Below are 27162 nucleotides of genomic sequence, written 5' to 3'. Positions count from 1 at the left end.
AAGCACAATCCATCAGCCACACCCAAGGTAAATAGTAACCAGCCACCAGTGCATGTAGGGTGCTTCAGGTTTCTTAAATTTAATTTTGCTTCATCTAAGTGTAGTATGGTGAAAAGATATGATCCCTGTAGCTATAGGGAGAATAAAACATAAAGCACAAACTGTTTTTTTTAACTGCTTCCTTACCAGGTATTAAAGGCATAGACTTCCAAGGTAGTCTGCCGATTTGAAATATTAGAACAGACACGTGCCTCCCTGTAATGCTCGCAATCATTGCCAAGCACCTGACTCAAACTCAGTCCGGCTGGTGGCTTTTTAAAGAATTTTTTATATCTGCCAAACTGACACAGATGCATATAAATCTCAAATCTGTCCAACAGAAAGTACCTCTGATTAAAACAAACAAAAACAAAACTGTTTGTGGTTAAAAATAGAAATTTTCATGGGTATGAATTTATATGCGTAACTAATATAGCGGATTTGTGTGCACAACAGCTTTATGCAACCATATGGAGTCGAGAGGAAATGCTAATAAGTGACGATGAAACATAAAGAACCAGCGAAATCTGCTATTTCGAGGTCAGTTTGTGTGTATAGGTTTTTCCTGCATCTTCTACAGCAACTATCTGCGTAGGTGTTTGTTGATGCATGGGGAGTAAAGGAAATGTGAAATAGAGGTGGCGATACAGACAGCAGCCTGTTAGATTCTTCAAGCACATCAACAAAAAGCCTAGCAGCAAATTGACTGTTATTACACTGAGCAAAAACGTAAATCGCTTGATGCTGTGCTTTATTCAACTTGACCTCTACCCTCATGTGTCAAAAGAAGGGCTGATAAAAACACAGAATCTTTCCAGAGATGCCAAAGAAGATAATCAGTTGCGTTCTTCCACAGCAAACAAAACGTGCACACACACCTCCCTTTCTGTGTTATTAACGCGGGATCCAGCTCTACCTCAGAAAAATGATTGGTAATTTAAGTGAAAAGTCTAAGCAACAGAAAATCCTTTTCTGCCTCCCATTGTGGAGTTTCACAAGATAGAGGTGAGAGCGTGAGAAAGCAAGAGATGGAAGAAAAAGGAAAGTTATTTCTAATAACTTCTCTGGGGAGAAGGCAAGGTTTTATGTGAGAAAGAAAGTGAAGGCAAGAGATATTTCATAAATTGGATAGAACGGGGGATGGTTCAAGCTTTTTTCTATGAGAGAGAGGGAGCGAGAGAGACGGGGAGGGAGGGAGCGAGAGAGGCTGGGGACTCAGTGGCAAGATTCATGGAGAGTGGAGTTACACTGACTGAGGAGCAGCTGAGACTTTGCTGTGATACTGGAGCAGTGCTGAGCACAGAGCGATGCACAACTGAACCTGAATACTTCTGACTCAGCTTTAGAGCTTTAGCACGGAAAACCTCTGAATTTTCCTTCAAAGAAGAAATGGAAAACTCTGTGATACATTTCAGTAGTTTTATCCACTCAATATAGAATATATAAAACTTCCACTCCACTGAAGAGTTAGAAGAAAACTCAAGAAGCGGTGTTGAAAGTCTAATTCGGGTCTTCTATAGGGAATGGTGACAAACTAATTGAAACTAGGACTCTGCGACCTTTTTTTTTTTCTGGTGAAAGATGCCTGTGATGAAGGGCCTCCTTGCTCCACAAAATACCTTCTTGGACACCATTGCCAACCACTTTGATGGAACTCGTAAGTATTTTGGGGAGAGGGGATCACTTTGCATTAATGCAGATTTTTTAAAATAATGCTGATAATTACATTTCTGATGAATATACATGAATAGTACATCGATTAACCTGCAGACCAAGTATTCGGAATCTACGACTTATATTGTTGGACAAATCAAACTGCTAGTGCCCGCAGATTTTGATCAGTATGTGTTCTTCTTAAAATGTGTATTACTTATATTGAAAGAAATGGTATATAATACATTTATATATGAAACATGTTGGCTGCAAAAGGTCAATCGATTTTAAAGATGAAGCTTTCCCAGCTTGCGTTTAGGATTTTTGCCTTTGGCATTTCTGTAACCCAGTTTAGGACTGTGACAAGCGCTGATAAACACTGCTGTCAATCAATATGTCTAACAGTAGTGAGATCCCATTTAATATGTTAGAGCTGAAGAGACACTTGTTGAGATGATGTGTTGCTTGTTAGAATATTTCCCTGTTGAGAATAATGTCAAGGTCTTTCTCAACAGCAAAAAAAAAAAAAAAGGCAAATCAAATTATTCATGAGCAACATTAAAGTTGTAGAGCTAAAGTCTGGCATCTTTCTTTCAGTTTGAAATCTACCAAAAAAGAAGGAAAAATCAATAAATAATAAATAATAAAAATATATGAGCTTTTTAAAATGTTACTGAAAATCTATTGTTTATTATAAGACCGGCTCAGCACTGTGTCGTTAATTAAATAACTATGTGCGGCAGTTACAGAATGATGCTAATAACTGTGAAAACACTACTGGATTTAAACACTAGACTTTGCTGAATAATTAATCCTGATTAAATACCAGCTCTAATAAAACATATTACTTTTTAGCATTTAATTACAGCTATTAAAGTTTCAAATGAAAATGTAGCTTATGCACCAAGCGCTTGACATGATTTGATTTTTGCTCATTATGCGAAACTAATGCAATGTAAAGCTAATATTTACATGTGCTTGGATTACTAAGAAAGCACAATTATTTTTCCAGTCTTATGTAACTTAGCATGAGATGAAGAGGCAGATTAACAGTCGCACTCTACAGCACATAGAATATTGTTGTTTCTGGGTAATAAGTGGCTTTTCTTCCTGCTTGTTAGGCCTCAGAAGTAAAGAAATGAAACAACATTCTCACACTATAACACTTAATATACAGAAAGAAAAATCTTATTACCTTGGCATTTGGAACAGATCCACCTGGTTACACCCACTCAAACACATATGAACAATACCAGGCATGGAAAGTTACATCTTACATCAAGTATCCAAGCATGTCAGTTTTACTCTACATCAGATTTAGTGAAAAAAAAAAAAGAAATACATCAACAATATATATATATATTTTTCAGAAAACAAGAAAAGTGGTGCACAGGTCAGACGTTGCGTTTCTCTCGCCATTGAAAATTCTCCATCTGTTGTCTGAGGTTTTTTGCCCTCACCTTCACATCCGCAGAAAGCAGATATAGAATTGGATTTACACATATCTGGGCAGCAAACATGTTTTCATTATCTGGCAGCCACAGTGCCTCTGTATGTGAGTCGTGCGTCGGTGGACTGATCAAGTCACTGAGTAGGATGTAAAAAGATCAACTGACAAGAGGTGGCTTCAGCATAACGCCGCAGGAATCCAGGAATAGTTGAAAAATATGTGCTAATTGATTTGAAAGTGTTGGATCACATACTGTGAGGGTGACTGAATATAGGCAGTATGATCCTGACATGAGAGCAGAGAGATTAATTTAGATGAATTACTGCATATGCAAGAGACAGAGAGCCAATCAAATATAATTTGAGGTGTGGTTCAGTCAACCTGTGAAAGCAGGAAAAGTTGATTTTTTCATCTAGTCACTCACAACTTATACAGGGTACTGATCTTAATTGACAATTTTAAAGCTTTCAGAATAATATTCATTAGATATATGTGCATTGTAGCCTGTAGAAGCAAAAGGAGTCTATCAAACATGTGTTTGTTTTTGTCCTGAAATTGCAGTTTTCTCCTCCCCACGTTCTGATGTGGATAGTTAGCAATACTAAATGCATCTGAATCAACAAATGCTTGCATTTTAACAATGTTTTTGCAGTGATTCACATCATTTTGAGGTTTGATGACTGTCGGCGTTAACCTGGTCATGGCATGTTGACCCAATTGCTATTCAAACCTTTTGTTTGTGAGGGGTGGCTAGTCAAAAGAAAGTCAGAGTAGCTTTAAGACTGCGGGCTTGCACCAATATAAGATAAATTAAGGTTATTTCAACTGTAAATCATGCACAGCTAGTCCAATAATGTCCAAAAATACAAATGTGGTGCAGGAGATCATCGTAGCAGGTCCCCTTTGAGCAAGTGGACTTAGTCAAATCTATTAAATGCGTTTTTCAGAGTGAGGTTACTGTTGGAACATTACCATTTTTTTTCCTGCACAAATTGCCATGGCAACATAGGCGCAGGAAGATCTTAATTTAGCTTCTTATGAGATTAAGTGCACACACTTCAGGTGAAAAAATCAAATAAATAAAAACACCTTCACTAATTGCACATGTGTTCTTCTGGAGGTAACACTTTGTTAGCACCCTTTAGTGATGCTGGCAATTATTTTGTGGTTGAAAAAATCATTTAAAATACAATACCGTATGACAGCATGCATCTGAATAAACTGCTATTATCAGTCTCTGTTTACTTTCCAAGCTGTAGAGAGAACACAAAGCATCAGCCTCATTATATCTGGCCGCAGTACAGGTGCTTGGTGTTGTCCTTGCAGCTATATCATCATTGGAGTGCTTCGCTACATAAGCAAACAAAGAACTTTGGGGGAATTAAATTTGCTTGCATCAAAGTGTGTTTGAATGAACAAATAAAAGATGACATGTCAGTGTGCTCAGTCTATTTGTCTAAATATTGATGGGTTGGACAACTGAAAGCACACTTCCATTAGTCATTGAATGATGAAGACATCTGGTTGTTGCGTCCCTTTACAATAGAGTCTAAACTGCATCACCCCAAACAGTTTATTTCTATATATCAGTTTGTAACTTAAGGAACTGGGCAAGTTGGGTAAGCTATTCTATTTTCCACCTTTTTGACAGGTGATACACAAAGAAAAGCTATTCTTACACTGTTATTTAATTATTAATTATTGATTATTTGGCAACAATGATAAGAGCTTTTGTTGGTGGAGTAAAGATGTAATGTACAGTCTGTCAAGCAGGGTGGTGGCAGCATCTTACTATGGGGCTGTTTTCCATTCACATTGTCAGTGGCTGATTCTTATATAGTACTTTTCTGCTCTCCCAGAGCACTCAACACACTTTATACAGCACTTTATCCCTCATTCACACACCTTCGACTTGGGGTTAGTATCTTTCCCAAGTATATTTAGCATACAGACTGGAGCAGCAAGGGATTAAACCACCAACCTTCCAACCAGTAGTTGACCCGCTCTACCTCTTGAGCTACAGCCACCCTGACTCATTGTGAAGTGAATGGAAAAATAAAAAAGGAGGACTTTAACTTCACCTCAAATCAACAATTAGAGGTTTGAAAAGATGTTTGCACACAAAATTGACTTTGGAATTGATAAAGTAGGCTAACATTAAGCTTCTGGATAGCATTCCCAAAAACCCTAACCTAAACTTTGCTCATAAATTGTGCTGGGTCCATGCCAGGAAATCAATCAGTTTAAATGAACTCCACCAATTCCGCATAGTTTGGTGGAAATGTAACTGAAATTTTTGGTTAACAGGACAAAACATTTTGGAAAATATTCATCAGTGCAATGTCTAATGATTGAAAATGATTTAGAACCAGAGCCTCACTGAGGTCCTGGGACCAGCTGGCACTCTGCATATATTCTTGGACTTAATGCTCACCAGCAGCAAACTTCAAAGCTCTCTTTGATGTACAGTAGATAACTGCCAACTTCAGGGTTCTGAGCTGAAAATACAAAGAATGACTCACTTAGGAAAAGTTACTTTTTGTGCTTCAAGAGAACTTGTATTTAAAAAATTATGTTAAAAACATTATAATTGACACATTTAAATGTTTTCTTTCAGAACTGCAGCTATATACTTTGGATACATCTATGCACTTCCTACTGTTCGGTTCGCCATGTCTGTTTCTCCAGGTCACACAATAACTTTACCTGATTTTTGATCTTTTTATTTTCCTCACAGACTGTAACTTCCTCCTGGGAAATACTCAGGGGAGCTGTGGATACCCCATTGTCTACTGCTCCGATGGCTTTTGTGAGTTAACCGGCTTTGTTCGAACAGAGGTGATGCAGAAAACCTGCACGTGTCGTTTCCTTCACGGGGCTGAGACCAGTGAAAATGTGATTCAACAGGTAGACAAAGCCCTGGAAGGCCAGCAGGAGTACCAAGGAGAAGTCTGTTTTTATAGGAAAAATGGTAAGAATCACAGACACTCACGGTCACAAACGAGAATGACTTGAGCTCGGCAACAAAAAAAAAAAAGTTATTTCATCAGTATTAGAGATCTAATCATCATTTTGGTGAATTAAGTGTCTGACGAGGTAATGTCTCTGTAATAACATTTTTAATACTCCCAGGAAATCAATTCTGGTGCCTCCTGGATATTGTACCAATTAAAAATGAGAAAGGTGAGGTTGTGCTGTTCCTGTTATCCTTCAAAGATGTCAGCGAATCACATGGGAAAAAACATCGCTGTACTCAAAGAGACGGTGAGGCCTGGCTGCTTGCGTTTCTTTAGTTTTTAACAAAAGCACTTATTTTTTTGTGTCATTTAATGTGCATTTTTTGGCATAATTTACACACAATTTTATTTAGTGCGTATTATTTTCCTTACAGGAATGTTAGAGGCTGCTGACCAGAGAAGAAAAAGTGGACATTCAAACTTTTTTCAAAGTAGAGAGAGGGGGAGGACCATTCTACACCACTTGAACAGGCTGTTCACCAAGAGGAACAAGAAGAAGTTGCCCAATGTGAGAGCAAACCACTGGCTTAGAAATAAATACATAAAACTAAAGCACCGTTTTGCACTTTTACTAGCTAAACATTTACACTCAACAACAAAGCGGTCCTTTATATGCTAATAATCAGGTAACCCTGAGTCAGGTGAGTTTTGCATTTAGTGCCAAGGTACGTACTTTGTGTACCAGATAGGGGCAGTTGGCCCTATTCAAACAGCTGTGATGATGATGATGATGATGATGATGATGATGATGTGTCATACTTTTAGTGCCCTTCAAGAATTAAAGTACTTGCAAACACAGTCCGGGCACTTGAGATTTGCAGGCTTGTAAAATTAGCTTACTCTCTCCATCTGTGTCATCACTATGCCACCAAGCAAGGATATCAAAGCAGTGCTGATTTGAAGTCTAAAGCTGAATGACTTGTTATCTTTTCAGAGTGTGTTCCAGAAACCGTCCCTGCCCGAGTACAAGGTGGCAGCTGTGAAGAGGTCCCGCTTTATCCTGCTGCACTACAGCATGTTCAAGGCTCTGTGGGACTGGTTAATCCTTCTGGCAACTTTCTATGTCGCAGTCACAGTGCCTTACAACGTCTGCTTTGTCAGCCATGATGAGGGCGGTGACCATCGGCCACTTGTCAGCCGCAGTACCATAGGCAGTGACATTGCTGTAGAGATGCTCTTCATTCTTGGTATAATATATTTGAATTTATTGAAAAAATAAGGATGCAGTAGTATAACCTTTAATATTTTTTTTTAGGTAAAATTGAAATACTCAAAACCTTAAACAAATGGAAATGTTTTTCTAAGAGGTTCTACTCTGCAAGCTACTAGTCTCTTCTACATGTTACTTACATTATGAAGAGACAACAATGTTAAGTTTAAATGAAGAAACATATTCCCCAGTGCAGCTGCAGTAGTTTCCCTGGCAATGGCTAACACACGACTACCTCCTACTTTTTCTCACCCACTCAGGCTGTCTTCGTTGCCCTAGGTTAGAAATCATAATTAGATTTCTCTCACGTCGTCCCATTTTTCCTCCAAAGAATGTGCGATAGCACATGTGCCACGAGGCTCGCTGACTTCCTGTGTCTCAACAAGTTTGTCTGGGTACATCACAAAATTAGCTCACCTGGTAACACGTTTTTCCTTTTTTTCTTTCATTTAAACTCATCCTCAGTTCAGTCGTACTGAAATTAAACAAACAGTCGCCTTTTCAGGGTACAAAAGAGAGTTGGGTTTATTGCCAGAGAAACCTTGCATTAACTGCTTTGTGCTTCTTGTGCTGCAAATTCTATTTGTCCTCGCAACATGCAGCTTGATATGTTTCTTTGTTTAACAGTGTTGGGCTGCAACCCCCCCCCCCCCTCCCCTTACTCATAGAATCTGTGCAACTTTAATTAGCACTATTTAATTATTTGCCGAAATAAGGCTTTGTATCCTAATATCCCACTGTCTTCTTGAGCTATATTGTTGTAATGTATATTATTTTATATATTAACTGCCCCGGCTATGACTCTAGTGAAATCTTGTTTTCTTTATTCTGGTTTGTCATCTTTCACTTTTGTTTTTTACTTTACTGTTCCTTTTCAGATATTCTCCTGAATTTCCGTACCACCTTTGTGAGTCAGTCAGGTCAGGTGGTGTACGACACCCGATCCATCTGGCTCCATTATTGCACTACCTGGTTCTTTGTAGATCTGATTGCAGCACTCCCCTTTGACCTTCTCTATGCTTTCAACATTACAGTGGTAAGACTTTTATTCCAGATACGTGAAAATCTAAAATGACCTTTGTTTTATACTTTCCAGTGTCTTTAAATGGACTAACTTTAAGCCTATAGTGAGTAATGCTATAGTGCTATTTCCCCCAGAGAAGAGAGTGGAGATGATTATCCTTCTACATTCATGCCCTTCACTGAACATTCTTGTTAGTCTGCTTGCTTCGACACTAGTACTTCTCATGGATTAGTCTTAGTTTGCCAAAGGCAACCTCAGCTGACGCACAAAGTCATCTCCCTAACTGTATTTTTGTTTTGCTCGATGTCCGCTGCAAACTCTCCAGCTATTACGCTGTTCTAACTTTGATTGTATTTGATGGTACTAACAGAGAAGTGGGGATGTGTCACAAGTTAAACACACTCATGCAGATCCTTGAACGGCAAAACTACTAAATAAACTAATCTGCATCTTTGATGTTGTACTTTTCCACTCCTTTTCCAGACTTCATTGGTGCACCTGTTGAAAACAGTCCGTCTGCTGCGCTTGCTACGGCTGTTACAAAAACTGGATCGATATTCTCAGTACAGCGCTGTAGTCCTGACCCTGCTCATGTCTGTGTTTGCACTGCTTGCTCATTGGATGGCTTGTGTCTGGTATATCATTGGACGCAAGGAGATAGAAAGCAGTGACCCAGTAACCTGGGACATAGGTGAGGACACTGCAGTTTTGTTTGAATAGTCCCACACAGTTAAAAGTATAATATTCTCCCTCACTCGTTTGCTTTACTGAGACAAATTAGGTGGGTTTTTTTTGGCAACATCGCCGTGTCAGTGCTGCACATCTCTGCTAATGCTTGAATGCTTCAGCATCATTTCATCCCCTAGCTTGTTTCCTCAGAGGAAGTGTAGGTCAAGAAATGATTGCATTATATCACCAGTAACACATTATGTCATTCTATATTATATCGTGTATTATATCACCTACGACAGCAGAAAAGTTCATCCATTAAAAAAGAATAACAAAAAAATAAAACATTATTCTATCATTAGTTTAATCACTCAGATAGACCTACGTAACAACCTTCTCACCTCTTCCACCAGGTTGGCTTCAGGAGCTGGGAAAACGTCTGGAGACGCCGTACATCAACAGCACCGTGGGTGGTCCATCCTTGCCTAGCGCCTACATTGCTTCTCTCTATTTCACCCTCAGCAGCCTCACAAGTGTCGGTTTTGGGAATGTGTGCGCCAATACAGATGCAGAGAAAATCTTCTCCATCTGTATTATGCTGATGGGAGGTGAGCTTAAAGGACATGGCAGGAAATTCCCAACTATATGAAAAATGTTTCAAGAATGGCCCCATATTTCTGCCTCTGTCACCTCCAGCCCTGATGCATGCAGTAGTCTTTGGCAACGTGACTGCCATCATCCAGCGCATGTACTCACGTCGCTCCCTCTACCACACCCGCATGAAGGATCTCAAGGACTTCATCCGTGTGCATCGGCTACCTCAACAGCTCAAGCAAAGGATGTTGGAGTACTTTCAGGCCACCTGGTCTGTCAACAATGGAATCAACACCAATGAGGTGGGTAAAGAATCACACTTTAGCCGTGTTCTCCTGGCTCTTTGTGTTTAGGAAAAAATATTTGCTTGGACATAATAAGTTATTTTTCCTGGCAGAATGCATCATTTTTAATATGTAGCTGAAGAATATGTCTATTCTCTTTGGATATTGGTTATTCTACACTCAGAAATGCCATTCTTAAAATATGGGGCACCTCAGATTCTCTGGAGTCTTATTCCAGTTCTTTAAGTAGATAGTCCTTTTTTGCAAATAGAATTTCAGCATACTGCCAGAGCCTATCTAGGAGAAGTTCCTGTAATTACAAGGGTTGGAGCTGAAATAGAGAGAGCACTCATTAACACCCCCAACCATCAGTATCCTCAGATAATTAATTCAGTGTTGAAGGTAACAGAGAGAGCCACTGGTTTCTGAGAACATGCTGGCAGCATTATCATGTCTTTAAAAACACAGTCTGCCCTTTTTTTTATTTGTTTAATTTAGGAGTGGTTAACCATACCATATGTGTAGGCTTCTTAGTAGCACTATTGCATAGTCAAATATCTCTAAGTAATTGTCTAAAACAAAAAGATTGAAGTGTTTTAAAAGGAGAGTACCTGGTGATTTTTGACTACAAGAGGAGGGGCAGACTTTGCAGGAAACACGTAAATGCAGTACTGCAATATTCCAGTTTTATCAAGCCGAAATGTAGCAAGACAAGAAGGCAGTGGAGTTTTGTTTCTGTGAGAAGAATATCTGGGTGAACAATGAGCTGATAATTACAAGTACTTAAAAAAGAGGGTAATTTGTGTCTTGCTCTATATGCATTTAAGTACCGAACGGTGGTTAACTATTAAATAGCGGTTCTTATTTTTATCGTGTCCTCGCTCTTAGCTGTTACATGACTTCCCAGATGAACTGCGAGCTGACATTACCATGCATCTGAACAAAGACATACTGCAGCTGCCTGTGTTTGAGCGAGCCAGCAGAGGGTGTCTGCGCTCCCTCTCCCTCCACATCAAAACTTCCTTCTGTGCACCAGGGGAATATCTTATCCGCCAAGGAGATGCCCTACAAGCTAATTACTTTGTGTGCTCCGGTTCCCTGGAGGTTCTGAAAGATGGCATGGTCCTAGCGATCCTGGGTCAGTGTGCACCCAGTGTTTTAATGTTAATCTCATGCAGATTTCTCTACATATTAGCTGTGTATTGACATATTACACATACCATGTTTATGTGACAATCCCTACAGGCAAAGGCGACCTCATAGGGGCTGACCTACCAGAGCATGATAAGGTGATCAAGACCAATGCAGATGTGAAGGCACTGACATACTGCGACTTGCAGTACATCAGTGTCAGGGCTTTGAGGGAGGTCCTGGGGCTTTATCCAGAGTATAGCAGTCGGTTCAGCTTGGACATCCACCACAATCTCACCTACAACTTGAGAGAAGGCAGTGAAGCTGATGTAAGACATTTACTTTGAAGCAATGGAATAAAACTGAGAATGAGACACATTCAAATGCACCACAATTCAGAATATGGTGTACAAACATACCTGTGCTATATGGAACACTTTACATGTTCAGTTTACAGTGTGAGTGTAATGCTTTGTTCATTTTCACTTCCATGCCTTTAGGGAGTAACACGGTTTCAGCTGACACCCAGGCAGTCTCAGGTATGTCTGCCTCATTAGGATGATTAATTTAGCCTTGACATGCTTGATACAGCCATCAGTTAAATCTGTCTTAGCTTAAGGGATTAGTCCGGCTTGCATTGCATTTGAAAACTTAGAACTCTTGATAAATGTCATGTAGCTATAAAAACTCTTAAAATGCCTTTTTTTTATATATATAGCTGAGATAATAATGCTCCAGTTGCTGCTAGGTAACAGAGAGAAATGAAGCAAACAGCATGTACTATATATGGTTTCTACACTCCAGTCATCAAGACAAACACTAAGTTTAATTAAAACTATCCTACAAAAGAAGTATTTCTGACACTATCAAAATCACTAGACTAAGAATTTTTGTAGCAAACAAATCTATTACCCAAACAAAAAGCATGCACAAATCTTTGCAATCAGCTTCATTGAGTTTTCCATCTTTTTTCTCCTCAGTTTATGGATCATAAACTACCCTATATCATTCAGGGAGCTGATGCAAAACATACAGACCACGTAAAATACTCTCAGCACCAGAGACTGCCTCTACTACAGAGTATGGGCAGCCCTGTCCATCAACCCTGCCTCAGCGCGTTGCTAGGCGAGGAGCTCCGGCACATCTGCGCACTGCAGCTCTGCCGATCACCTGCTCAGGGAAGCAGGGGTTGTAGTCCTTCCCCACAACCTTTTTTCAGTGAGGAGCTCTCGCCATCTCCTTTACCCAGTCTTACCAGTGACCTAGACTTGAACTATCGGCCTGCCAAACTCATGCCATCCGGTTCTTGTATTAGTCCTCTGAACCTCAGCCCCAGGTGACCTATTCATTTTCCTTTGGTCAAATATTAATCTGTTTGCATATAATTAAATTAATATAACACCCATTTGTCTTACTGTCAGGGTCGTGGATGGAATTGAGGATAATGATCACACATTTCAGTTTAATATGGAACAGAGCGAGGCAAAGGCTAATGTTGCAGGTAAAGTGTCTGAAAACTGCATGATTAATGAGAAATTGTAAATATAAGCCTTTCTATTCAGGAATAGACATTAAATATAACCCAAAGTCGGGACAGATTAGATGAGTTTCTCACGTTTTTTAAAAAAAAAAAATCCTTTTTCAGATCGGTTACACATCTGTAGCCTGTTTCTTGAGACAGAAGAAGTGAGACAGAGCGTCAGCAAACTAAGCAAAGAGGTATGTTCCCTTATTAGGCAAAAGTGCTGCTCCCTGAAATATGCCCAAATGTGTTTTGTGAGGACACAGTAACCTTTACCTTTGACCAAATAAATCTAATCAGTTAATGCTTGAATTCATATCAACTTAACATGATAGCAGTTACAAATAAACAGTTAACAGTTTTGAATAAACAGTCATTATTTCTCATTCTTTCAGGTAAACAACTTAAACCAAGATGTTTCCAACCTTGCCAAGGAACTCCGTGACATAATACATTTTCTGCATTCTCATATGACAATGCTCCACAATAACTCTCCAGCTTCCACATGTTCATGTGGCACTCAGGTGCTCCCCAACCCAAGTGTGACAACTTCTAGCCACTGGCAACCGGATGTCCCTTTAAATATCTCCACTGGGTTACCACCTGTTCATGAAATGATTAGCCATCCTGCTAGAAATATATGGCACTCCAGTGGAATACCCTCCCAATGCACCAGTTCCGGCTTGCTGTACTCGTCAAGCACAATACCATCCTGTTCACACCTGGTCTGCTCTGACAGAGACACAACTCAGAGGCTTCAGTGCTTCTCTAGCCCTTTCCAAACACCCAGAACATCTCCAGGGTCTCCTTACATGACCTTCTCTCGTGCCCATGGAGGTCCATCGCTCCTGGGCATCAGTTCTGCCTTCAGTGGCTACCCATTAAGTTGTCAGGCCTCACACGTGGTTAGTAGTGCAAAAACCCACACGATAAGCAGCACCCACTCCTTATGTTCTACAGTAAACTGTGGCTACTCCCAGCCACCCCTAAGTGTTCAAACCAACTCGGATTCTTTACATAATCAGACCAAATCCCAGACACCTATACATTTATCCACCACTCCTTCAGCCCAACCACAGTATCACACTGCCTTTAGCTCTTTGACGCCATCAAGAGCCCACACTTTGATATACACGGGATACGAAGACCAGCGAGGTACTGTCGAAGGCTCCAGACAGAATGATCCGGTAGGATCCAGTCCTGTCCACCAAACACAGGACCTGGCAAATTCTCTGATGGAGCAAGTACCAAACATGGACAGTAAAGCTTCACTTTATAAAGAGAGGACAGAGACCATGGAGTCTCATTCCACAGGAGACAGCATTCTTGATATGAAAGAAAGGCCATACTGATGACATTCCTATCTAGTTGTGCTATCAGCGAGTAAATAACAAAGCTGACATAATGTTTAGAGTACCTTACCAAGAAATCTGGTGTGAAGTTTGAAATTAATAAATTGTTATTTAGGCAAGTTTTCAATCAACTATTGGAATCCAACTGCCACTACAGAATAAACTTTTTTTTTTTTCCACTGATGGTTCTTGTGTTTTTATATGGCATTAATAATGTTTGTGAATTCTGGTTGAGATTATGTCATGGTCTGCATAGATCATAGCTGAAGCAATCTTATTTTGCAGACCATACACTCTCACTCAACCATTCAATGCAAAATTGTTTGGCTAGTTATTCATTTTATTTATTTTTAATTTTTTTCTATCACGTGAATTGTCACTGCTGTATTCAGCCACAAAATGTTTCCAGGTTTGGCTTAGAAGCCACAAGTGAACGGGCAGCACCCCTGAGTGGTGATATGTCGTTACTACAACAAACACAAGACTGGCATTTCATGAGATATGGCCTTTTGGAGCCACAACCAAGCTTTTGACCTGTAGAATGATGTAACATATTCCTGAAACATGTAAATCATATTTGACCAATCTTGGTCCAATCAGCCTGGCATATAGCAATGACATTTTCAACAGACTGCTGAAAAACCTTGATATTTTTATTCATTGGTAGTATCGTGGCAGATATATTTATGTCCATGTGACTCTTTAGCATTTAGCAACAATTCTGAAATTAATAATATACTGAGGGGCATGTAAGATTTTGTGTCATCGGTCAAAGCAAAGAAGGCCATTCTTTCGCTATTAATTCATCTTTCATTTTCAACATGTGAAGATGCAAGGAGATGAGATAGTGAAAGTTGGTGAGTTTAACAATCTAAAGCAACAAACACTGCCCATTAGAGGTGAAGAAAAATGAGTAGGCAGGTTAGAGTGGGTGGAAATGAGTGGCAGGTGATTTGTGACAGAAGGATAGCAACAAAGGTGAAAGGAAACATTTACAAGATGTTAGTGTTTGGAGATGGTGGCACTTACAAAAAAGCATGAGGTTGAGCCGGGGGTGGCAGAACTGAAGATGCTAAGATATTCATTGGGTTGTAACCAGGACGGACAAAATTAGAAATGAGTATATCAGAATGACAGCTTAGATTAAGTGGCTTGGATACAAAGTTAAAGAGGCAAGCATGTTTTGGACATATGTAGAAGAGGATAGTGGATATACTGGACAAACACTGAGGTGCCAGGCAGGAGGAGAACAGGAAGCCCACTGGAGAAGACTCATGCTGTGAAGAAAGATATGCAGAGGATTAGTGTGACAGAGGAAGATGCTAGGGATAGGGTTAAATGGCGGCAGATGATGTGGAGACCCCTAAATGAAGAAGCCAAAGGAAGATGAAGATCAAAATTTACTGTTCGACATTGGAGACATCACAAGGATCATTAAAATATTAGTAAAAATTAAAAAAGGATAATTCTTTATGAAAGCAGATTGTATCCCAAGCTTATTAAAAATATTATGCTAAACAAAATTTGTTACAAATTTTCACGCCATTTGAAAAGCACAAGTTTTATTGTCATTATACATAATTTTCATAAACACCATATCATTATAATATAATTATATTCAAATTAAGATAATTTTAGATGTTATTTATGACTAGATATAATAAAACCTTGATAAAAATGTCGTGCTGCAGACTGGAGGGTTCTAGCGTAACCCGCTGTCCTCATTGGTCAGAAAGCCACTGACAAAAAGTGGGAGGTTCCCGGAAAAATTGCTAACCGGAAGGGAAGGCCGGAGCCCAAGAAGAAGAAGAAGAAGGCAGCTGCTGCCGATGAGACCAGCGAAGGAAGAAAAAGTAATGTAAGTAAAACAACTTGAAATTAAGAGTCATGTTAGTGAAGAGCAATACTGAACGTGTGTTGGATTATTTTGTCGACAAACTGTTTACTGTAGTTTGATCTATTTTGTTATTATTATTTTTTTCTGCTTAGCATGTCAGCAAAGTCCGGGCTCAACCGAAATGCCTTATCAGACTGGATCGAGGGAAGCTACGAGCTGCCTTGTGGGACAAACATTATAATTATTGAAAAATAATAATAATAATGCCACAGCAGAGCCCTGCGGTAGCTTAGAAAAATGTGACATCGTTTCATGCAAGCAAGTGGACGCAATAAGACGTCCCGGAGTTTCTCAAACGTCAGACAGCTGACGACACTGGGCCGAGAAAAGGAAAGTTGCCTAATGACGCTTTCGACTTTTGGCCGTAGCTGCTAACACAGCTAATGCTATCAGAAGTCAAGTTTCCTTGCCAAGAACATAGCTTTTGTTTTCTTTGTCAGTTTAGGCTAGCAAATGGGTGCTACTGCTAAGTAAGCAACAAGGTTGATTCTTTCACGTTGTGTAGTCAGCGTTCATTTTGTTAGCCAAGTGTTTAGTGGAACTCACAAGTTGCAGTTGTGTCGTCTACGTTTATGATAGCGGTTCCGTATCGCACCTAAGTGTAACGTACCGTTTTAGCCAAGACAGGTGCATTGTTGTTTGATAGTTATTTTATCGATTGTTTTGAAGCAAGCCTAAGCTTTACAGTTTAAGTTGCCTTATCATTGTGCTTAACCCGGCATCGACCGAGCAAAACTTCTCACTTACTTTGAAATATTAGTTGTAGATTAACTAACTTAACCGGTGGCAGGAACATAACATATTAAGTGTCTAATAACTGGACTTATGTGCGAGGTCTAGGCTCAGTCGAGGCACATCATAGTCGTCTTATGTTCTCTAAATTAGATGTACTATCAAGGCAGCTGTAATCTCTTTTCACAATCTGGTGCTTTTTATTATCAGCTGCATTTGTGCATCACATTGTGTGACAGAGTAAATGTGCGTACATAGTCTCTAGCTTACCTCTGAAGTTGTATTTATGGCAGTGCCTTCTCATCATTAAAATGTCATTACTGCTGACTTTGTGGTGTAACATCCGCATATTGCAACGTTGGGGTTGTTATGTGCCTACACGTGTCTTCTTGCATTTAACAGCAAATACTTTTTTTTGTATGCTGTGTATCTTCACAGCTTATGTTTATGGCTTAATACAGGTAACAGAGCTTGGTCTTTGAGATAAAGATGTGATTTACAGTTGCTTGCCTGAGCTCTCATGTTTATGGCATGTGGACCTTGTCCTTCTTAAACAGCCACTCTTTTTGACAACCCAGCCCTAAAATAAGGACTGCAAATTAGTTTAACACTAGTATGCAATACATTTGGGTGCTATGTTTTGGCATTGCCTTTAAAGTTGTAAGTTGTTGTAGTTAAACGGACAGCTGGATCTACTAAGTGTTGCTCAATCAACTGGACTCAATTTTTGAGTAAATCTGTGTAAAGGATCAAATACCAAATCCCATTATTTAATAATTCACTTAAAATTACTTGAAGTCATAAAGTGGACAAAGTCTGTTTTAAACAGTTTGATGAGATGAAAGGTCTCAGTTTGGGATCCATCTGACCATCCATACAGACATGATTGTATTTTTCATTTCAGTTAGAAATAAAGAGAGCTTTCTTTTTTGTTATTGCTAAATTTTAGTATCTGAAGATCTGGCCTCTGACTAATGCTAATTCACTCATTCATCACAATGGGGGGGAAAGTGCCAGCGATGCTTGTGATGACTGTGCTGTTTGCTTTTCCTGTATTGTGTCACCACATTCCCATCTAAAATCACAATGCCAAACCAATTCTTTGTACCTATCTTGGATTCAGAACATTTCCTGTTTCTTTCGATTTCCCAAGAATGGTGCTGCTTTTCAATCTTTGTTTACAACCTAGGACAAACTATCACCTTTGGCGGCAATAGATAGGCCTTTAATATATGCTCATGTGTACATGCAAATTTGGACACAGCCATCTGCACAAGCAGATGGAATTATGAGCTAAGACAAAAGTATGGTCATGCAGCCCCTCATCAGATACCATTTCTTCCATGACCCCACCCTTCAAATAAGGTGAACTGCACATGTCTCTGCTAGCCTTCGTAATTTCAGTGTTTTGGTCGCAGGTTGTTAATCTAGTTTATAAATTGGATGTGAAAGTGATTTTGTTTTTCTAACACTAGTCTGAAGTTTAAGGAAACATCATACTGTCCAGGCAAACCAAAATTTATTAATTACAGAATGTCATTTTTAATTGTGTGACCAGGTATGGAGAATTAATCCTGTTATTTTCCTTCTGCAAATATGGTCTTTTGGAGAAGTGGTGTTAGGTGACAGCTTGTTTTCTGCATAAGAAGAGCCTTGATTACGCACTAGTACAACAATACAAAATCTTCAAATCTAGCAGTCACAAGAACACTTGGAAACTGATCATAGCAGCTGGTAACCTGATCTTTCTGCTTAATTTTTCAGTATAACTAATGTTTAACGATACTTAGATTTTGTTCACGGAGCAAAAGCAATTAAAAAAATGTTTTCATTGCTTCTTTGAGTGATTAAACGTATTTAATTTGTGCATGCATTCTCCAATTTAGATTGGAATAAACCGCAATCACTACTAAGTTCTTGGATATTATGCCAGCAGCAGAACATACAGGGGGCCACAATAAATATTTCACAGCCTCTCCCTCTCGTCTGTTGTTTTTTCCTGCCTTTCTCCTCCCCCTCTGACCTATGTCCCACTGTCTCTCTTTCCCTGACCCACTTCCCTGTGGAGGTTTGCAGTACTCATTAGGGATGCCATCACAGCATCCGTCAGATGCTGCTTAAGATGTGTGAAAGTCTCTATCCGTGTAACAAAGAGTCTCTGATTGCAAGCCTGTCAGCTGCTTCCAGCTTTGATGTTACTGTTGTGGCTCTCAGTCATTACTAAATCATCAATCCAGCAGCTAGGCTTTGTGGATAGAATTCAATTTTTAGTACTTTGTTTTCCCATTTATATATTCTCTTTTTATTAAAAAAAACAAAACAAAACAAAACAAAACTACGTCATGGTCCTTGGTTGAAGATGAATTTTTGCTACCAAAAGATGCCTAACTCGTGTGTGTTTTATTTACGAATGCAGTGCTTTTGTCATCGTCAAAAGTTGAAATTCAGTATTAAATATTAAATACTATAAATAGTAGAAAATAATTTTCTTAAGGAATGGTGGTTGAATAGGTCTTAATTTCCCAGTATCATGGGAAAGTACCAGTACGGTTTATCTATTACTATGTAGTTTATTCCTAAGAACAGAAGAATTAACTTAATTCTTCTGTTTTAAAAAGAAAAAGAAAGAAAGAAAAAAGAGGAAGAAACAACTCATTCGCCGAGTGAGGAATGTTAATCTTATGAGTACAGACTGACTTGTCCAACTCTGCTGTGCTATAAAGGATTTCCTTTCTCTGTTAGGCTGTGAAACAGAGCCGATCTACTAGTTAAGGAGCCCAGCGTAAACTTTAGTGTACTGCTAGAGAGATCTACTGTACATGTATACAGCTGTAATCCCATGTAAGAGTTAACTGACTTGAATGCTTTAATGTAATTGGAAAATATTTATTTTACCATAACACATGTCATGCCTGTGTGTTATGGCCATCGTTTTTGTTTGTGTAACAGAAAACTGTAAAGGAACTGGTGTATTTTTTTTCAATAGCTCCTTATATCTGCAAATGCTAAATTAAACCAGTTCCTCCAAAAACATAATGGAAATGTGTTGGAGACAAGTTAGTCTGTTGACTGACTGTAGCTTGGGTGATTCACTGTCAAATAAAACATGCCTTTTCTTAATATTTCATTGACAAAGCCATGATCTACAGTCACATGCTAAAGATTAAGCATAGCTCAGCAACAGGCAGGGGTGGAGGTGGCACAACCAAATCATTAGCCATGATGCCGCCTCTTGATTTTCCCTCATTCTTGAGCATCCCCCTGTCTTTAAGGAAGAGTCCTCATACTTGATTGTTCATCATGCTTCTGTGTTGAGCTATTCCTGTGATCAAGCTGAGTCTATCCCAGGTTTTAATGTGCTCAGCAGTAAAATGTCTTCTGCAATCTTCACTTCCTGCTTTGAGCTGAGTTGTGTTTCCTGTCTTTTGACCAAGCAGAAGCTGGCTGACCTCATGTGTATCACCCAACTGACATGCACGCACGCACACACACAGGCAAGGTTTCACTTACTAACAGCAGGCGAAATGAAAGGAACAAATTGGTGGTGTCCTGTTTACACATTAGCTACAGATTTTATTTTGTACCAAATTAAACTAACCACAACCCCCCGTTTGTTTTTTTTCAAAGGTTTCTTTTTATTGTTCTTACAGTCCTTGCAAATCAAAATTTGGCCAATAGCTGGCATTCTTTTGTGGTCAATGCTTAACGTTTAATGAGTTTGTATTCTTTTCTATGTAGATAACAGCCACAAATATATTAATGATGCATGACTATATCTTTGAGCTGTGGCTATTTTTGAAATCACAGGAACACTTTGAGTTGTATTGTATTTATATTTGTGCATTAGGCAAGTTGCTTTAACTGGTAGTTAAGCCAAAAAAATTAAGCAAAAGTAAGAATTTCATCCTGTAATGCATGCTTCAGCCATTTAAATGTTTAATAACCTAACCTGTGAGAGCAAGTTGGAGGACACAATTTAAAATCAGAGACTAAGTGCTCTCCTTCACCTCTTGTTTATAGTAAATAAAGTTAGGTTATAAACTCTTTATCTCGAGGCCCAATGTGATGAGAGTTTTGGTGTCAACAACTTGGATTTTAAATTGTTTAATCATTTTGGGTTAAAGAAAAGGTGTTACTGCTTACTTCAATAATCTTTATTATGTCAAACTGCCTGCAGGAACAAGGAGTTATTTTGTTTTGGGGGGGATTTGATGCTACTGGTGTTCACAGGTTTCACAATGACTGTGGTTGTTTTCAGTAGAAATCTGTTTTGTTTGGAGTAGAGCTTAACTAAATTTGTTGTGTTTTGCAGCTCCCACTGGTGAGGCCTCCTCTTCTTCCAGTAAATCTGCCAACCAACCTAAACTTTCCTACGTCCTGCTTAACTTCATCAGCTCCCCTATAGTAAGCCCAAGCCTGAAGTCAGCCATACACCCTCTTCCCCCAGCTCCTCCTTCTTTTTCCCAATTTTCAACACTGCAATATGGCAGGGCGAGGTGGACCAGCACGGACCAACGGCACCGCAGCAAGCAGCAAGATCTGCCAGTTTAAGCTAGTGCTGTTGGGAGAGTCGGCAGTGGGCAAGTCCAGCCTGGTGCTGCGCTTTGTCAAAGGCCAGTTCCACGAATACCAGGAGAGCACCATTGGAGGTGAGTGTTTGTTTGTTTGTTTGTTTGTTTGTTTGTTTGTTTTCTTGCTTGATTTCCACAATTGTCTATTGTATTATTCTTTGACTTTCTGTTTTACTTACAGACATATGTAGCATCAAAGCTATATATGTCTAGTGTGTATGTACAGGTAAGCAGACTCTTAATGCGTGTTTGAAATTGTTCATCTACAGTGTAAAAGTAGACTTTACAAATAACTTCAAAAAATTTAAAACGTAATCCTAAACAAATGTTTTTCTTTTCGTTCTGACTCTTAAAAAGTTTTAAACTTAGGTGCTCAAGCAGAAAAACATGTCCTTGCTAGTTCAGAGAACTGCTTGCCTGCAGGTCTTAATCTTTTCCGTTACTAGAGTCTATGCAGGAAGAGTCGTGTAACCAGTTCTTTGCAGCTAAAATGAGCCACCAAAACTCCTCACATGTATATTTGATGATATTAAAATGTATTTGAGGTGATGGCTAAATATGTTTGTTTTTCTCTCTACACTATGGGATCTTTTGCCCAAGCTAAATCATTCGTCCAGCTGGAAAAACAATCACTGAGTTTAGTTATTAATACATTTACTCTCCTACTAGAATTCCAGTGCTGAATACTCAATACAGTAAAGTAAACAAACTAATGCATGTATTTGTAAGCAAGTAAGGAAATGATTAGCTGAAGAATGAATACCGATTAATGACTTTAAAAATAAAATTAATTGATAACAGTTTTTTGACAAATATAATGTAAGGAGGTGGTGCAAAGTATCTGTATTTGTTTCCTGGGTTGCAGCCATTCACATGCTTCTCGATGTTGGGTTTATATGGAGTTTCTTTACACTTGTAAAAACTGTTAAGTATGTTGTGATTAGCAAGACCAAAAAGATGTTTCTGTATAATACAAAGGCATGGAAAAATCATTCTTACCTTAATGACAAAGTTTGAGTTCAGTGAAAGTGAGGGAAAGCTTCTTCTTCAGTTCTTCATCTACCTAGCTCAATATTATTGAGGCAACATTTATTACACCACCTCTCTGCTCATGTCTGGATCCAATATTTATGTATTATTGCAGTTTCTCACTTTTAATTAAAGTTGTTTGTATTGCAATTTTGTATCAGGTGAAAGCCAAAAGTAAACTGTGTTAAATCAGTGCTGAACAGTTGGTTCATTCGTTCTGTCTTTTCTTTTGGTCGTTTTTCCTTTTGCTTTGTGTAGAACCAACTTTCCCCATGTTTCCTGTATCAGGTTGCTTGTGAGTAATGTGGCTATAGGATGTAATGACAGGAAGCTCAGTGCTTACACTCGCCAAAAGACTTGAAACGAGTCAGCATTTTTTATTTTTTTTCCCGAACTTGTGGTTGGTCAGCAGCATGCCTAGTCAAAGATTACAAAGCTTTAAAGTATGTGCTATGTGAGTGCTCAGTTTTCTCGGTCTTGTGACAGTTGGCTTATTAAATGGAGCTTTGCCTCTGTTCATAAACCGTAGCATGTTGTATGGACCTGGTAGCTTTTTTTCGTTTTTTCATTTTGTTGTTTTTTTTTTTTTGCGTTGTAGGTTTATCTCCGTAGCTGGCATGTCCTCTGGAGTCTGAATTTATTAGCAAGTTTTAAACTTCTTTTCATTCAATGACTGATTTCCCTCATCATTTTAATGATATTGTGATTACAAAACCAAGTTTAAATATGAAAGTCCACCCCTAGAGATGATGACTTTTCTGCTTTCTCTTAACACCCCCTCTTTGTCAAATATTGAATAATTTCTTTCTACTTCCTTTCCAGCTGCCTTCCTCACACAGACAGTATGTTTGGATGATACAACAGTTAAGTTTGAAATCTGGGACACTGCTGGACAAGAACGGTATCACAGCTTGGCACCCATGTACTACAGAGGAGCCCAGGCTGCCATTGTGGTCTATGATATCACCAACACAGTAAGTAACATGCACTGTGACAGGACTGTGGACAGTCAAAAGTCGTACGTCATTTGTTTGCTGACCCTTGTCTTCTAGCTTGGGTTGATGATTGCTTAACAGCAATCAGATCTTTGGCCTTCTATTTTTTTTCCAGTCAAATGTAAAATGAAAAACCTGCAGCAGTGATTTAAATTTTAAAAGCATAGCGTTATGTAATGATGCACATTCTTTTTTTTAAAGGATACATTTACACGTGCAAAGAACTGGGTGAAGGAGCTCCAGCGACAAGCCAGCCCGAATATTGTAATTGCAATTGCAGGAAACAAAGCAGACCTGGCAAACAAGAGAGCTGTAGATTTCCAGGTAATGAGGAAGTTCTGAGATCAATTGCTGAAGCTCGTGAAAGCTTCTACAATTATTTAACAGACGACTGTGAATTCATACTGCTTGCATTTTTCTTTTTTTAGGAAGCACAAGCATATGCAGATGACAACAGTTTGCTCTTCATGGAAACCTCAGCTAAGACTGCAATGAATGTCAATGAGATTTTTATGGCTATAGGTAAGTGTTAGACAGAGGGATAATAGCTTATTAAGTACTGAAGTGGAAAATAAATCAGCAACCATCCTGATGATAGGAATTCTAAAGTCTGGATTAAGTAATCATTTTCTTACAACGACGTGAAGAAATGATGATAAATGTTAGACTTCATTTTTATGCACAGCTCAGTCCATCGGCCAAAATAATCATTTCATACAAGGAAAAGAAAAAAGGGGGGGGGCAGAAATCCTCATCAAAACATACTGCATAAGACCACTGATGGTCATTTCCCACGTAAATGTTAAATTTAATTGCTGAAGATTGTAAAATGTGAATTTGCTGATTTTCTTCAGTTTGCATTACACTAAATTGGATAACTTTGGTGTTTGGACTGTTCAGAGGGAAAAAAGGCTTTTTGCTGTTGAAACATTGACACCAAAAATAGATTAGGATATTTTCCTCTGTCCTACAGTGCTATTTATAAATCTAGACTTGTTTGTGAGAGTTGCACAGTTGCACAGTTCTGGAGATGTCAGCATCTATGCCTTCTCATAATAACTAATAAATAATAATTATTATTATTGAACCAGATGGCATTTGAGTTGTTGTGGGCAAAGTAGAAAAAAAACCTTTGACTGCATCGTCTCGTTTAGAAATGATACCCCCCACACACACCTTAAAAAACCCCTCTAAACCATGGTGTGGGCCTTTTGTTAGTATCGACCAACTAAATGAAATGCTCACTGACAAGAGATGCCTTTTAATATTTACATCCTGTTACAAGTGTAAGCCTCTCATGGGTAAACAAGTGCCTAGTTCTACAGTCTGGCACCTTTCATGCTTTGCAGGTGTAGTTCAGTAAAAGAAACTGACACTGCAGGTTGCATTTTCATTTCATTACCAGAAAAATTCTATCTGGGAAAAAAAGCCCTACATGTCAGGGGAATAATGTTTGAATTTGTTCCTTTTAAGTTATTTAAAAACGCTTACTGTCATGTTATTATAGTATAGGAATTAAGTCTTTGTACTTTGTACCACAAAACAGCCAAGAAGCTTCCGAAAAACGAGCCTCAGGGTGCAGCAGGCGCCGGCGGACGAGCCAGAGGTGGCGTGGACCTGCAGGAAGCTGCACCACAGGGCAGAAGTGGCCAGTGCTGCGGGGGCAGCAACTAGCACAATGAATCGGCTGATGCAACCAATCTAAAGCTTCGATCAACCCAACCAGAAATTAGCCAGCTGTCAAATGACGTCCCATTGGTCAAACCAAACCACGGTCAGACCAACCACCCTATGAGCAACACGGCACCAATTAACTGTTTGGCAAATAAATCCACTGGCCAGTAAACTGCCAGACTCCACTGATGGTTTAAACTGGCAAACCAAGCAACAGATCAAGAAATCAACTTACTCATAGAGAATCATGTTTCATGCCAATCCATGACCTCTCGATTGATGATGGACCCTTGATGTCATCTTGGGGGGGAAAACGCATCCCATTCATGGAAGAAGGAAAAAACAAAGCTCAGTCATTACCAGTGGCACTTACTAGCGCCACTCATTTTTGTTTCTGTATTTGTGTAAAGGATTACAAAAAGTAATGCAACCAGAAGGAGTATAAGAAGACTCACTAGCCCTACCCTTTCTATTCTGCCCTCTTTCTTTCCCGTGCACCATAAATTTCTGAAGTTTTTCCGTCGTGGTCTTGAGACACGATTAAAACTCAAATAGAGTTGCATGCAGCATCCTTCACGTTTCTGTCTTGTCCCTGGTCAGATTTTTGGAAAAAGGTTTCTACCAGGAGAAGAGGAATCGAAACATATTCCATCTTGATGGAGCTGTATAGATTGAAATAAATCATCTTTATTATTATTATTTTTCTGTTTCCTTTTGACACAAGCTGGTCAATATGATTTTAAAGCCTAGTCTTTCAGGTTTTACAATCATCCAACCATGTTATTAAACAATAAACAGTAAATAGTACTTTAATAACATTGTCACTTGTGTAATTTTTAGCATTAATGAAATGTCTTTGAATCATCTGTGTAAAATGGCAAATACATAAAGCAAGATTTGTTTTCGTGACCAAAATCACAATTGTGTACTGAAAACATATGACTGTATTTGTATCCGACTTTTCAAGTTTATAATCAAACAGTAGTTCTTGTCAAAACATTATCTTCCCGATCTCTACATGATGTTTTGTCAACCTTAATTATGTTGTGATTTTTCTTTTTTGTTTGTTTGTTTTTTCTATGTCTTAATTTTTCTCTGAAGATCTATGGTATTAAATGCACTGGTTCTGTCTCATCATTTTGGTGAATTTAGATGTTATCCTCAGCTCCCTTTTTCTTTTCTCTCTCCTTATTTGTATTCTGCACATCAGGGAGGGATTGCTTTTCAACACTGTTGTCATCATCCTGTTATGGCATCAAAGACTAGCACAACAGAACTTGCACGGCAGTCACTGCTGTTAGGTGAGGGGGGGAAGGAGGAGGAAGGAAAATGTAATTTTATGAATAAACAAGGGTAAGGTTATGTTTCTTTGTATGCCTGTTTAATCATTTTGTCCTCTCTAATTAACTATCACACTGGATTTTTAAAAATATATCTACATCAGCTTCTGCTAGTAATGGCAGCTATGAGTTGTACTGTTGTGGCTTGTAGATGATTTTATCCCACTGCCTGACAAGAGTTTAAAAGACATGTATTATCTGTAGCTGGTCACAAATTGGCTTTGGCATTACTTTTACTATCTCTCTATATTTCCAGATTCCTTTCTTGTTTCTTTTCTCTCCCGGCTATGGTCTAAATATCCTGAGATTTCCTAAAGATTAGATTTCTATTTAAACTGGCTTTGCTTTCTTGGCTGTTAACACATGCTGACTAGAGTTTCCTGGACAATACCAAGTATAATAATCCCTTAGCTAATCTAAGTGCATCTGAAGAGATCTGTAAAGTAGAGAGGTAATTGTTCAGTTAGCGCTAAATACAGGTTTACTGTTAGGTTTTTGTTTGTTCCTGTTATCCCCCAGGTGTTTTGTGAAAAGGTGAATCCTTTATGCCTACCAAGGTTGCAAAGTGGTTTGAAGAAATTTTAGACACATAAATCGTAGGCATCTCATCCAAACAAACAAGCTCCAGATAAACTATTTAAATATATAATTATATAAAGATGTGGACAAAATTATAAGCCTTTAAGCTTTTTTTGCAAAAACTTCCCAAGTGCTCTTTTACAAAGCAAGGGATTTTCAATGTAATATTTCTAAATGGGCTATTTTTCTTTATAGGCATAAATTATTTCTATTTGCACACAAGGACATAATTATTTTTTTAAGTTATAAGTTGCCTATTGAAAAACTGACCTTTTTAATGACCCATAGCACCTGCTCTGCATTGACCTGCTTTAAATCTGTAATGCTCAGAACTTATAAAATCCTGGAAAAACTGAGGAGAATATTCTAAATTGCATACAGTATAAAAACTTTAGCAAGA

General features: G+C 38.7%; 2 protein-coding genes across 2 annotated transcripts; both read left to right on the top strand.

Annotated features, from left to right (window-relative positions):
- Positions 1–1578: 1578 nt before the first annotated feature.
- On the top strand, positions 1579–15798 carry kcnh4a (potassium voltage-gated channel, subfamily H (eag-related), member 4a). The gene is made up of 16 exons (XM_085156045.1): positions 1579–1696; positions 5880–6113; positions 6275–6406; positions 6534–6667; positions 7094–7346; positions 8248–8405; positions 8877–9084; positions 9476–9670; positions 9759–9958; positions 10829–11078; positions 11186–11400; positions 11572–11610; positions 12052–12407; positions 12493–12572; positions 12717–12790; positions 12989–15798. Exons 1-16 carry the CDS (start codon positions 1621–1623, stop codon positions 13943–13945), a joined length of 3561 nt encoding a protein of 1186 aa, XP_085012171.1. The 5' UTR covers positions 1579–1620; the 3' UTR covers positions 13946–15798.
- On the top strand, positions 15702–26205 carry rab5c (RAB5C, member RAS oncogene family). Its single transcript, XM_085156068.1, has 6 exons — positions 15702–15803; positions 20887–21223; positions 22997–23148; positions 23371–23493; positions 23598–23691; positions 24716–26205. Exons 2-6 carry the CDS (start codon positions 21058–21060, stop codon positions 24841–24843), a joined length of 663 nt encoding a protein of 220 aa, XP_085012194.1. The 5' UTR covers positions 15702–15803; positions 20887–21057; the 3' UTR covers positions 24844–26205.
- Positions 26206–27162: the final 957 nt, after the last annotated feature.

Source organism: Neolamprologus multifasciatus, chromosome 4 (genome assembly GCF_963576455.1).
Source record: "Neolamprologus multifasciatus chromosome 4, fNeoMul1.2, whole genome shotgun sequence".
Lineage (NCBI taxonomy): Eukaryota > Metazoa > Chordata > Actinopteri > Cichliformes > Cichlidae > Neolamprologus > Neolamprologus multifasciatus.
Note: the sequence above shows the minus strand (reverse complement) of the source record. Positions and strands in the feature narration are given on the sequence as shown.

Bases quoted from the DNA above. Each gene is read 5' to 3' on its own strand.
- rab5c (XM_085156068.1), top strand. From the start codon at position 21,058: ATGGCAGGGCGAGGTGGACCAGCACGGACCAACGGCACCGCAGCAAGC. The intron at 23,494-23,597 runs GTAATGAGGAAG...TTCTTTTTTTAG, and splicing joins AGAGAGCTGTAGATTTCCAG to GAAGCACAAGCATATGCAGA. The intron at 23,692-24,715 runs GTAAGTGTTAGA...ACCACAAAACAG, and splicing joins TGAGATTTTTATGGCTATAG to CCAAGAAGCTTCCGAAAAAC.
- kcnh4a (XM_085156045.1), top strand. From the start codon at position 1,621: ATGCCTGTGATGAAGGGCCTCCTTGCTCCACAAAATACCTTCTTGGAC. The intron at 6,114-6,274 runs GTAAGAATCACA...TAATACTCCCAG, and splicing joins CTGTTTTTATAGGAAAAATG to GAAATCAATTCTGGTGCCTC. The intron at 6,668-7,093 runs GTGAGAGCAAAC...TTATCTTTTCAG, and splicing joins ACAAGAAGAAGTTGCCCAAT to AGTGTGTTCCAGAAACCGTC.